Consider the following 12,553-nt stretch of genomic DNA (forward strand, 5'->3'; position numbering starts at 1 on the left):
TTATTTGTACCCCGCCCATCTGAGTGGGTTGCCCCAGCCATTCTGGGTGGCTTCCAACAGATATAAAAACCACAATAAAACATCAAACATTAGCAGCTTCCCTAAACACAGCTGCCTTCAGATGTCTTCTAAAAGTCGTACAGTCGAACCTCTGTACCGGAAGACCCCCGTTTGACTTCCAAAACATTCGACGACCGAGGCGCAAAAGGGCTGTCGGCAATTTCAATGGCAAAAATTGTGAGGCGCATTTGAAAACAGAAGCAATTACAGTGGTACCTCTACTTACGAATTTAATGCGTTCCGAATGCACATTTGTGAGTCGAAAAAAATTGTAAGTCGAATCCCATAGGAATGCATTGGGAGAAAAAATTCGTAAGTAGAAGCAACCCTATCTAAAAATTCGTAAGTAGAAAAAATCCTATCTAAACCGCATCCAAGATGGCAGACGGAGCTCTATTCGTAAGTAGAAACATTTGTAAGTAGAGTTATTCGTAAGTAGAAGTACCACTGTACTTCCGGGTTTTCGGCGTCCAGGTTCCGAGACGCTCAAAAACCGAGGTTCCACTATATAGCTGTTTATTCCACAGGGTGGGAGCCACCACCAAGAAGGCTTTCTGCCTGGTTCCCTGTAACCTCACTTCTGACATTGAGCCGCGTGTTAGAAACCCAGATATATAAGCTAACCACCAAACGGCACTTTAAACCTAGGTTACGGTCGCCACAGAGGAATGCCTATTCACCAGGGGCTTGGTCAAGATGACGCTCAGGGTCCTTTCCAATGCTACTACGATTCTACGATACACTCCCTGGATAGCTCAGCTGGTTAGAGCGTGGTGCTGATAACAGCAAAGTTGCTGGTTCGATTCCCATATGGGACAGTTGCAAATTCCAGCGCTGCAGGGGTTGGAATATCTGCAATTTCTAAGATCCTTCATTCTTTTGTTCCCCATGAACGGAGGTCCTTTCAACCAGGACGGGCCAGGGATCAACCCTGCGCCCTCTTGTACTTCACACGGCTGAAAAATTGGTTCGATCGCCACCTCCCCGCTGTGGGTCTGCAAGGGAGGGGAGCTGTGCCGCCCTGACAAGAGGGCCTTTTCTTCTTCATTCTCTTTTCCAGAACAGAGAAGCAAGCAGGATGGAAAGGTCAACCAGCAAAGGAGGCATACAGGGAGAGACAGCCCACCCGCCCACAACCCCGCCGGCTCCCTCACCCAGCTTTGACCCTGCCATGGCCAACAGGCCACGCTCCAAGTCCCCTAAAAGTACCACAGCCTCCCGTAAGGGGGGGACGCATACCCCTAAACATTTTGTGAATCTAAGTTTGGCCTAATTGAGAGGCAGCATTTCAATAGGCGTAGGAAAATGAGAGTACCCCTAAACATGGTTGTTTTTGAAGGAAAAAAAGCATTGAATATTTTTATATCCTGCCTTTTTCCCAGACCAGGACTCGACGTGGCTTGCAAGAAATTAAAAGCAACTCAGAGAAAACACAAAACAGCTAAAAAGCTAATCGTTGAAAGGTAATTCAGCTCTGACAGAATCAAAACGATAAAAAAATCATTTTATATATCTTTAGGCGCTAGACAAAAATGTTCTTCTTCAACCATGCCTTGGGCTGGCTGACATGCAATGTGCCCTTTTAAAATGTGCTGGTGGAGGGGGCGTTAAAGGGTTGTTTTCATTTTCATTATGTATTTTGTGATTGTATGCTGTATCTGCCCTGAGACCTGCAGGTATAAGGAGGTATACAAATTTAATAAACAAAAATAAAGTAACAAAAATTTGGAGAGTAAAAACAGCACAGAACTCTCAGGAGCCCTTTCTTTAAAACCAGATGGTTCCCAAAAACCTGACTGCTAAGATGCTGGTCCTCATGGTTTTGAATAAAGGGTTGAAACAGGAACATAGGAAGCTGCCTTCTACCAAGTCGGACTCTTGGTCCATCCAGCTCAGTACTGTCTACACAGACTGGCAGCAATGCACAAGAGTTTCGGGCAGGGAGCCCTTCCGTGCCCTACCCAGGGACCTTCTGCCTGCCAAGCGGCTGCTCCATGTCCGCTTCCTATTCCTCACCCAACTCTGTGCCACTTCCATTGTTCACAACAAACACCCAGCCTTTGCTTCAGAGTTCCCCAGCTTCCTTGGATGGGCGGCCACAGCTGGCAACAACTGTTCCCTCTTTGGGCGAATGGGGGGGGGCATGCTTCATGTGGGTACGGTGGCTTCAGAGCCAAGCGGCGGCTCCCAAATCGCTCGCAGGCCGCAGCTTCCGCCTGGCCTTGTTCAATCATGTCTCGGAGAGGCCTGTGGGATGCAAATCTCCGCCAGAAACAGGGCGTGGGAGACAGCTGGGAGCGCAGAGGCTCGTCCTAAAAAACCCCCGAATCAACTGTGAGCAGCCTGCTGCTGCCTATTCCTGCCGCACCTGGAGTTGGTTCCCAAAGAACTGTCAGGTTGAGAGGGACCCAAGTGGTCATCTTGCCCAACCCCCTGAAATGCTAGGATGAGTTGCTGGTGAGGAATGGCTTGGGGAAGCAGGCTGTGCTTCAGTGGGAGAGCACCTGCTCTGCCTTTAGAAGGTCGCAGGTCTGACCCCTGGCATTCACCAGAAGAGCCCGCTGGATCAGGCAAAAGAGGGCCCAGCCTCCTGTTCTCACAGGGGCCAACCAGATGCCACAATGGCAAACCAGCAAGCAGGATCCAAGCACAAGAGCAACTTCCCCCTCCTGAGTTTTCCAGGAACTGGCATTCAGACGCATGGCTGCCTCCAACTATGGAGGCAGGGCATGGCCCTCCTGGCTAGCAGCCAGCGATAGCCCTCTCCTCCTCCTCCTCCTCCTCTTCCTCCTCCTCCTCCTCCTCCTCCTCCTCCTCCTCCAATAATTTGCCCAGTCCTCTTAAAGCCACCCAGGTTGGTTGCCATCATTGCTTCCTGTGGGAGGGAGTTCCACAGTTCAACTCTTTCTTGGTCTGCCCTGAATCTTCCAGCCTTCAGCTTCGCTGGGTGTCCACCAGTTCTAGCATGATGAGTGGGAATGAAAAGCTTTTCTCTCCCGCCTCTCTCCTTGCCTTGCATAATTTGATTAACTCCTCTCTTGCCACTTCTTAGTTTTCCTGTAAATGAAAAAAGACCCAGCTCTCCTCCCTGGGGAGTCACTCCACCCCCTGGATCATTTGGGTCGCCCTTTCCTGCACCTTTCCCAACTCTGCCATGCCCTTCCCCGAGGCCGGGAAAGATCCCTTGCCTCAAACCCGGAAGCCACTGCTGCCAGTCAGTGCAGGCAGTAGCCAGCAGGATAGCCCAATGGCCTGCACAAGTCCCTATTTATACCAACCCTTCAGTCAGAACCGTGAAGACTAGAACCTGGTTTTATTTTTAGAGGATAAGCTGTAGCTCAGCCCCAGAGCTCCTGCGTGGCATGTAGAAGTTCCAGGGCTGCGAACGCCCTTTGCCTGAAATGCTGGAGAGCCGCTGCCGGCCAGTGTGGACAACACTGAGGTACATAGATGGGCAACTGCTAAGGAGCTCCTAAGACCCACAAAGGGGAGGAACTTAAAACAGAGCCAACCCCGCCCCGCCCCCAGCTAGGAAATGAGGCCTGGAAAAGTGGGCGGGCCGCAGGACTCCTGGGTCCCTTTCCCCCCACCAAACTGTGATTTCATGGGGTTGTGTAGAAGAGAAGGCAAGATAGGTGTCGACAGACTTGGGGGGGGGGGGGGGAGGCAGTCCCAGCCCCAAACTTGAAAACAAGCCTGACACCACAGCCCAACTCAAGGCAGGATATGCCCAGGGCTTGCAGATGGAGAGCCCCTCCCGACATTTCCTTCCTCTCCTGGCCTGGGGGGAAGTTTATGGCTGACCTGCGAAGTTTGGATTGCGGAGAATGGAAAGAACGGACAGCAATCTCCAGCCCCGGCTGACAAAACAAGGCAGGATCTGGTTCAGTGGTTCCCAATTTATTTGAGGGGACACCCCCCATTCCATAAACACATCCGCAGTGCCCCCTACCCCACGAAAAAGCATTATTCAGAACAGCGGTTTGCATGGCCCACGAAGGAAGATCACAGCACAATGAAACAATTAATCACACATTTGTTCAAAGTTAAAACTTTGTGGTTGATTAATTCAACGAAATTGGTGAGCTTGAGCCAGGGAAAGCTACTTTTGAAAGTCTGGCTGGCATTGGCATCGGTGCCCCCCCCTGCCTCTCAGCTCCCCCCCCCCAGGGCAGGCATCCCCAAACTGCGGCCCTCCAGATGTTTTGGCCTACAACTCCCATGATCCCTAGCTAACAGGACCAGTGGGCGGGGAAGATGGGAATTGTAGTCCAAAAAATCTGGAGGGCCGAAGTTTGGGGATGCCTGCCCTAGGGAATCCCACCGCCCCCCAAGTAGTGGTACCATCCGCTCTGGGATCCTGGAGTCTGCAGCACATAGGGCATGTGTGTAAGCAGAAGCATCATTCTTAATAATAATAATAATAATTTATGAATTTAGTTTACGCCCCCTTCCTTCCAAAGGAGCCCAGGGCAGCATCCAATTCACCTATCAACTTTGCCATCTGTCAGCCAGACTCAGCCTCATAGGATACCGAAAAATGCCATGCTAAATCAGATGACCGCCAAACCCAGTGTTGTGTTTCAGACAGTGGACAGCCAAGGACAAGATGCCTGCAGGGTCTTGGGGCTAAACATTAGGGAGAACTCTCTGATAGTAAGAGCTGCTTTCAACTCGACAATTCTGTGCTCACCCAATATACCCAGAGGCTCACCAAGTACGGTATATCAGGTGATAGACTCTTTACGGCCATAGAGACTCACAGGCCTCAGTAGGTCATGATGTCCGATCTTTTTTAAAGTCATCTAACCCAGGGACTTCTCACCATCTACCTTGTGGCAGCGAGTTCCATAGGCAAACTCACTGTTCCATTATATCCACTGCCAACACATTGGGATTCTTTTATTCAACTGTACAGCTGCATAGAGATTGCTTTATCGCTTTTTGTTGACCCAAGTTTGTAATCATTTGCACTTTATTCTTATTTTATCACACACTGCTTGGACCAATGGTTGTACGTTTCCGAGCACAGTTCAAAGTGTTTAAAGCCCTAAATGGCCTCGGTCCAGTATACCTGAAGGAGCGTCTCCACCCCCATCGTTCTGCCCGGACACTGAGGTCCAGTACTGAGGGCCTTCTGACGGTTCCCTCGTTGCGAGAAGCCAAGTTGCAGGGAACTAGACAGAGGGCCTTCTCGGTGGTGGCGCCTGTCCTATGGAACGCCCTCCCATCAGATGTCAAAGAGAAAAACAGCTACCAGATTTTTAGAAGACATCTGAAGGCAGCCCTGTTTAGGGAGGCTTTTAATGTTTAATTGTTTTATTTCATTTTTCTGTTGTAAGCCGCCCAGAGTGGCTGGGGAAACCCAGCTGGATGGGCGGGGTATAAATAATAAATTATTATTATTATTATTACTAAGTTCATATAGCTGGCCAGAGTTGAGAAGGTTATTTTGACTGGCAACCTTATTATTACTACTACTTCTAGGTCGGTACTGTCTACACTGACTGGCAGCAGCTCTCTGGGGTTTCAGGCAGGATTTTCATGCCCCTCCTTCTCAATTCGGGGTCCCCAGCGCCAACCGGAAGCACCGGCAAGGATCTCTCCAGCCATTCCTCCCAGCCTCCCATTCCCAAGTCTTGAAGGATGTGGGGGGGGGGCTCATCCAGCACAGATGGTAGTGAAGAGAGAGTTGACTTGGCAGATGTCTGCATTCTGTGCCTCCGGGAGCCTTTGGCACCGAGGAACAGCTTCTCATGCGTCAGGAGAGCCTTCCCTGCCAGCGGCATCCCTCTTCTTCCTGCCGCCAAGGAAACCGAGGCTGGAGGTGGGAAGGGGAGCTAGATCTCCAATCCTTGGTGCCCCCCCCCGGCTGTATCGGAAAGGAGCCTCCCCCCACCCCGGGTTCAGAGCAATATCGCCCCACAAAATCCAAGACAAGGAACTGGGGTGCTCCGGTGACCAGTAGGAATCACTTGACTCTCAGCGACACGGGAACAAGACGGATAAACACCCCATAAGCTGGGGCAGGGGAGTTGCGGCCCTCTAGATATTGCTGGAATACAACTCCCATCATCCCCGACTCCCAGCTACTAGGTCTGATGGGATTTGGAGTCCCACAGGTTTTACCCACCCTTGGGACAGGCCTTGCAAAACCACGGAAGAATGTATTTTTAAAGCGTCCCCCAAGTTTGTGATCATTCTAAACAAAAGGAAAGGACAAAGGGGAGAAATAGGAAAGAACGAACAGCGGAAGGCCCAATATCAGGTCTAGCCCATCTACATTGGGAATCTCCAGCAGAGTCACACCCAGCAATCAGAGGCCACACCTGCACTTTGGAACTCCCTGCCTCTTGATATCAGACAGGCTCCTTCACTGTATTTTTTTCGGTGCCTGCTAAAGACATTTTTGTTTTGACAAGCCAGTCCAGATATCTAGAATACTGGTATTTTATTTGATTATATTGTTCATTGCTGGTTTAATTATTTTTTAATGGTTCTTACTCATAATTATATTTTGCTTTATACTTTTCATAACCACATTGAGGTTTTGGGTTTTTTTAATAACCAAGTGGTATATAGATTTTGAGAAATAATAAATGAAATTGAAGCTTTCCGGACGCTAGGGCCACCCCAGCACCTGCAACCTTAAGTTTAATTCATGGGTAGGCAAACTAAGGCCCAAGGAATCAGTGTGTTTTTACATGAGTAGAATATGTCCTTTTATTTAAAATGCATCTCTGGGTTATTTGTGGGGCATAGGAATTCATTCATATATTTTTTTCCAAATATAGTCCGGCCCCCCACAAGGTCTGAGGGACAGTGGACCGGCCCCCTGCTGAAAAAGTTTGCTGACCCCTGGTTTAATTTCTTATTTCCTCCCCACCACCACCAGAGAAACTACCGTAATAGCGGAGGCAACTGAAGAGATTTTTAGGCTGCGGTGTTGTTAGGGGGAGGGTTTTAATGGGGTGGGGTGTTTTTGCTGTTGGTTTTTGTGTATCTGTATTTCAGATCTTGTGATTTATGTGGAAACCGTTCCGTTTGGTTGAGTATTTCTCGATGTTTTGTTTATTGTTCATGACTACGCTTGCGATGTTGCAGTTATGTATAGTTTTCATGTTGCAAGCTGCCTTGCGCATGGCTTGAAATGTGGAAAGAAGGTGTAATACAAATAAAATTAGGCATGTATGTAAAGTCCCATAGCATGTTGCAACATTTGCAAGAGCTCAGTATTTTAGGGTGGCAGTACCTGCACTTTGGAACTCCCTGCCAATGGACACCAAGCAGCCTCCGTAGCTATAAACCCCTTTCGGCTCCTGCTAAAAAACAGTTTTGTTTGGCAAGCCTAGCCAGATGCTTAGATAGCTGGTGTGAGTTTTGCTCTGTCGTTCTTTTAACTTTTCCAAAGTCATAGAATCATAGAGTTGGAAGAGACCACAAGGGCCATCCAGTCCAACCCACTGCCAAACAGGAAACACCATCAAAGCATTCTTGACATATGTCTGTCAAGCCTCTGCTTAAAGACCTCCAAAGAAGGAGACTCCACCACACTCCTTGGTAGCAAGTTCCACTGCCGAACAGCTCTTACTAAAGTCTAAAATAAGTCTAAAATTATTGTGATTAATTCACTCCCTTGATCGTTTTACTGTGTTACCGGTATCTTCACTGTTAACTGCTTTGAGGGTTGTTGCTGCTTTTACAATCAAACAGTGCATATATTGTACAGAATAAATAAAATAAAACACAATATTAAAAACAACTTATTTAGATTATTCTTTGCAGAGCGGGGAGATGTGGATGGAGGGTGTGTCTTACCCACACATAAGGATGATAGCAAGGCAGAGCAAGGAGCAAAATTCTGCATTTACCCTCTGCAGGAAACAGACCCCCCCTCTAATGTTTTTCTCTATTGTTCACTTCCTCAACAGGCCATTCTGCAAGATAAGGACTTCAGACCCAAGCCAGGGAATCCTCCAGGCCAACACAGAAACCTCCCTACACTAGCATCATTGCCCTGCCTAGCTTAGTATTGTTTGCACTGACTGGCAGCAGTAGTTCTCTCCAGAGTTTTTTTTGGGGGGGCACATACCCAGCCCAATCTAGTAGGTGCCACAAAGGACTGGAGCCACAGTCTTTTCCCCACAAAGCAAGCGGAAGGAAGATCACAAGCAGGGCACTCCGAGGTAGGCTGCTCCTGTATAGGGAGGCTCAAATTTGGCTCCTGCTCCGATCTAGCCCTTTCTTCCCCCACAACCAAAGGACTCATAAGCAGTTGAGGACCTTGCTCCCCCTTCCCATTTTTAAAGAACGATTCACACAGTCATCCCCTTGACCCAGAATCGGTATTTGTGCTGAAATGCTGTAAATACAGAACATTTCCTACCACATTGCAAGTGCAGTGGGGTTGTTAAAAAAAGGAAAGAAAGGTCTGAGCTCTCACATTCAACTGCCGGTAATCATAGGAGGCTGCCTTATACAGACAGAGTCAAACTATTAGGGTATCTAACTCAGTACTGCCTACACTGGCTGGCAACAGCAGCTTTCCAGGGTTTCAGGCCCTACCAGGAAATGCCAGGCATTGAAGCTGTGACATTCTGCATGCCAAGCAGGTGCTCTACCTCTGAGCTATGATTCTTCGCTTTAAAACAACCCTCTAAGATACCAGGCTACATGCTCATAAATATAGGGCTGGCTTAAATGTTTGTTTATCTCTTCTTTTTTACCCCACATTTCCCTCCAATCATCTCAAGGTGACAGCTCTTCCTCATTCTAATCCCCACAACAGCCCTGCAAGGCGGGTCAGCCTGGGAGGCAGTGACTGGCTCAAGGTCACACCCAGCGAGTTTCACAGCCGAGGGGGATTTGAACCCTCGTCTCTCGCAGGTCCTACTCTGACCACTGCACCACATTGGTTCTCGAAATAAGAATGTAGCAAGCTGGTGTATCTAACTCAGTATTGTCCACACTGACTGGCAGCAGATATTCCAGGATATTAGGCAAGGGACACCCCCAGCCCTACCTGGAGATGCCAGCAGTTCAACCCAAGAACTTCAGGTGCTCTACCACTGGGCTATGGTCCATGGACAGCTCAAGAGAGTGAGCCAAGTTAGAATGAAAGGGCATGATGGGGCACAGAGATTGGTTTCGAGTACAGTCGTATCTTGGTTTTCAAACAGCTTAGTTCTCAAACATTTTGGCTCCTGAATGCCACAAACCCGGAAGTGAGTGTTCTGGTTTTCGAACGATTTTTGGAAGCCGAACGTCTGACGGGGCTTCTGCGGCTTTCGATTGGCTGCATGACCTTCCTGCAGCCAATCAGAATCCAAGCTTTGGTTTCCGAATGTTTTGGAAGTCGGACGGACTTCCGGAATGGGTTCTGTTCGACTTCCAAGGTATGACTGTACTAGGACTGAGCTGAGGGTCCTTCCATATCTCCCCAAAAATCTGTTCCAAGTTACATCAAATTTTCTTCATTTCAGGAGCCTAATGGCAGGGATGGGAAGAAAAGTCATTTAACGTAGCAGGAGTAAGAAATCCTTGCGGATCTGCTGCAAACCACCCAGAGATCTCCCAGTAGATCTCCCAGTAGATACTGATCTCCCAGTATCAATAGTCAGAGTCATTAACCAGCTGGGGCCAAAAGCTATAGTTCCATGGTAGAGCCTCTGTCCTGAACACAGCACACCCCAGGTTTCATCTCTGCTGTTTCCAGGTATGGCTGGGAATATCTTCCGCCTGAAACTCTGGAGAGCAGCTGCCAGTCAGAGTAAACAGCCCTGAGCCGGGTGGACAATGGACTCTGCAGATGGATTCTTCTGTTCCAATTGAAAGCAGCCTTTAATTCAGAACCATGAGGACCGGAACCTTGTCTTCTGTTTTAAAGGAAGAGCTGTAGCTTCCTGTTGGAGCACCTGTCTTGCATGCAGAAGGTCCCAAGTTCAATCCCCAGCATTCCCAGGTAGCCCAGGGAAAGACCCCCCCCCCTGCTGCTGCCAGTCAATAATGCGCTAGGTGGCCCAATGCTTGATTCAGTATAAGGCAGCTTGCAATCTAGGAGGAAGTATCCTAGCTCCATGGGACAGGGTGTCCCTGGTTCAAACACATAATCAAACAATGTTATTTGGCAGGTTTGTTACATTCTGAAACAATTTAGCCATATTTGATTGCCGCCGTAATGATGCAATGATCTGCATTTATTTTCCTTCTGCGCTAAGCTGCTTTCAGTAGACTTCTACAGAAAAGTTGTGTTATCAAATCTAGATATTTGCCATACCGTCCAGAGCAGCATCTTGCCTGAAACCCTGGAGAGCTGCTGCCAGTCAGTGTAGACACAACTGAGCTACACGGAGTCACATTCTGACCCAATAGAAGTTCCTCTGTTCCTAAATTATAGGGGCCTAGTTTTGCTCCGTGAAGCAACCAGCCAACCCTGGAAAAAAAACCCCCAACCACAAAAGAGATCACACCTGTGCCCAGGTGAGGATAAATCTCAACACACGCAGACACACACCTGGTGAGGGATCTCCCCACCCCACCCCCATGAAACTTTTAACTCCTGAGAAACTACAAATAGCAACCAAGACCCTGGATCTCCTATTAATTAGCGAAAGGGGGGAGAGGGAGAGAAAGAGCTGCGATTTCCTGCCGGAGAAGAATGTTCTACAATTCAGGCCTCCGGATTTTATATAACGAGCAAACACCCCATTTCAGATCCACAGGGAAGTGGTGGATGTTTTTTTTTTTTTTGGAATGAGTTGGAAGAGGGAGAACTCTGCCCCAATGATCTTACAATCTCCTACACACACACACACACTGACCCCAAGGAATGCCAGGCCGCTTTAGGAAGGCCTTGGTTGGGCAGCTGAAAGATGGGGGTCACATGTGTACACATGTCTCTCCGAGGGTACAGGGGGATGTCAGGGGGCGCACCCAGACAGTTGGGTTCTGCTTGCAGGATGGGAGCGCTGCTGGGCTCTGTCCCAGGTCACTAGAAGTGTGATAAGTAAGGGGTGTGTGAAGGCCTAGGCATGGGGGGGGGTCCTCCTTCCTCGGTGCTGGTTGGGAGGGGCCCCAAAAGATGCCTGGGAGAGGAGGAAAAAGAAAGAGGGTCTGGGTGGGGCAGGAGGCTCCAAGGCAGTCAGACCATTGGCTCATCGATCCCTGTACTCCCCACACTGACTGGCAGCAGTTCCCCAGGACACCAGAGAGGTGGGGTGTCTCTCGACCGGCCCTAACCAGAGAGGCCAACCGGAAGCCAACTTGGTGCCTTCTGCATGTGGAGCAGGTGTCCTCCTTGCCCCTGAGCCCATCGCTCAGAGAAGCGGCATGAGCAGATTAAGAATGCAAATATCCCTGTCCGTGAATGATAAAGGGGGGGGGACCAGGACGCCTGGGTCCTATTCCTGGTGCTTCCACGGTAAGGAGGGCGTGCACCAGGGCCCTATATTCCTAGTCTCCCTATGATGGGGAGGTGGGTCCTATTCCTGCTCTTTCTATGGGAAAGAGAATGGCCGGCTCATATTGCCAGTGCCTCAACAGGGGTGGGGGCACTAGGACGCCTGGGTCCTATTCCTAGTGTTTACGGGGGAGGGGGGCGCCAGGACACCTGGGTGCAGGTGTTTCCACCGGGGTGCGGGCACCAGGGCGCCTGGGTCCTCTTCCTAGCGCGTGTAGCAGGGGTGGGGTGCGGTGCGCCAGGACGCCTGGGTCCCCTTCCCGGGGGCCGATCGGGGCGCCCGCGGTGGGGGCGACGCCAGCCAGGCAGCCCAAGAAGGGCTCGCCTTTCTCTTCCCGGAGAGGCTCCGCGCGGGTCTCGCCGCAGCAGCGGGAGCAGCAGGCCCGGCCTCGGCGCTCGCTCGCTCCCTCGCTGGCTCGCCCTACCTGGCGGCCGGCGGCGTCGGAGCGGGCGCCGGAGCTGGTGCTGCTGCAGGCCCGGCCCGGCCCGGCCCCGCCTTCCTTCCTTCCTCCCTTCCTTCCCCGCCCGCCTTCCCGGCGCCGCCGGGCTCACCTGGGGCGCTGCAGTCGGCGCACACCTCCGCGCGGGGCACCTTGCGCGACATCCTGAGCGGGCGCCGCGCGCCGCGACCACCCCGCCGGCGCCGCCCCGCTCGGGCTCCCTCGGCCGCCGGGCTCCGCGGCTCAGCGCGGCCGTCGGCGGCGGTGGCAGCGCCAGCAGCAGCAGCGCCAGCAGCAGCCGCCTCCTGCGCCTCCGCCTCCTGCAGGAAGAAGCCAGGCGGGCGGGCGGGCGGGCGCGCAAGGCCGGCCCTCCGGAGGCGGAGCGAGGCGCGCGGCGGGAGGGCGCAGCGAGGCGCGACCTCGCCGGGAACGAGGAGGAGGAGGAGGAAGCAGGACGCCTGGGTCCCCGGGAGCAGCCGCGCCGGGCGGGACGGACGCTTGGGTCCCTTCGAGACCCTCGGAAAGAGGGAGGGAGGGATCCTGGCTTCTGGAGCTCAGGGCACCTGGGTCCTTTCCTCCGCGGGGAGAGTGGACG

The 12,553-nt window shown here is 51.2% G+C and overlaps 1 protein-coding gene across 2 annotated transcripts in view; it reads right to left on the bottom strand.

Moving 5' to 3' along the window:
- Positions 1-12,270, bottom strand: part of GIT1 (GIT ArfGAP 1) — a 50,032-nt gene extending 37,762 nt beyond the window's left edge. Inside the window, exon 1 of one of the 2 annotated variants that reach the window (XM_035139350.2) lies at positions 12,071-12,270. In XM_035139350.2, coding sequence (XP_034995241.2) covers positions 12,071-12,122 — 52 coding nt within the window. In that variant the 5' untranslated portion in view covers positions 12,123-12,270. The remainder of the gene's footprint in view (positions 1-12,070) is intronic. The other variant, XM_035139354.2, reaches the window with a different exon arrangement.
- Between the last annotated feature and the right edge of the window lie 283 nt (positions 12,271-12,553).

The sequence above is a fragment of the Zootoca vivipara genome, chromosome 15, assembly GCF_963506605.1.
Source record: "Zootoca vivipara chromosome 15, rZooViv1.1, whole genome shotgun sequence".
In the NCBI taxonomy this organism is placed as follows: domain Eukaryota; kingdom Metazoa; phylum Chordata; class Lepidosauria; order Squamata; family Lacertidae; genus Zootoca; species Zootoca vivipara.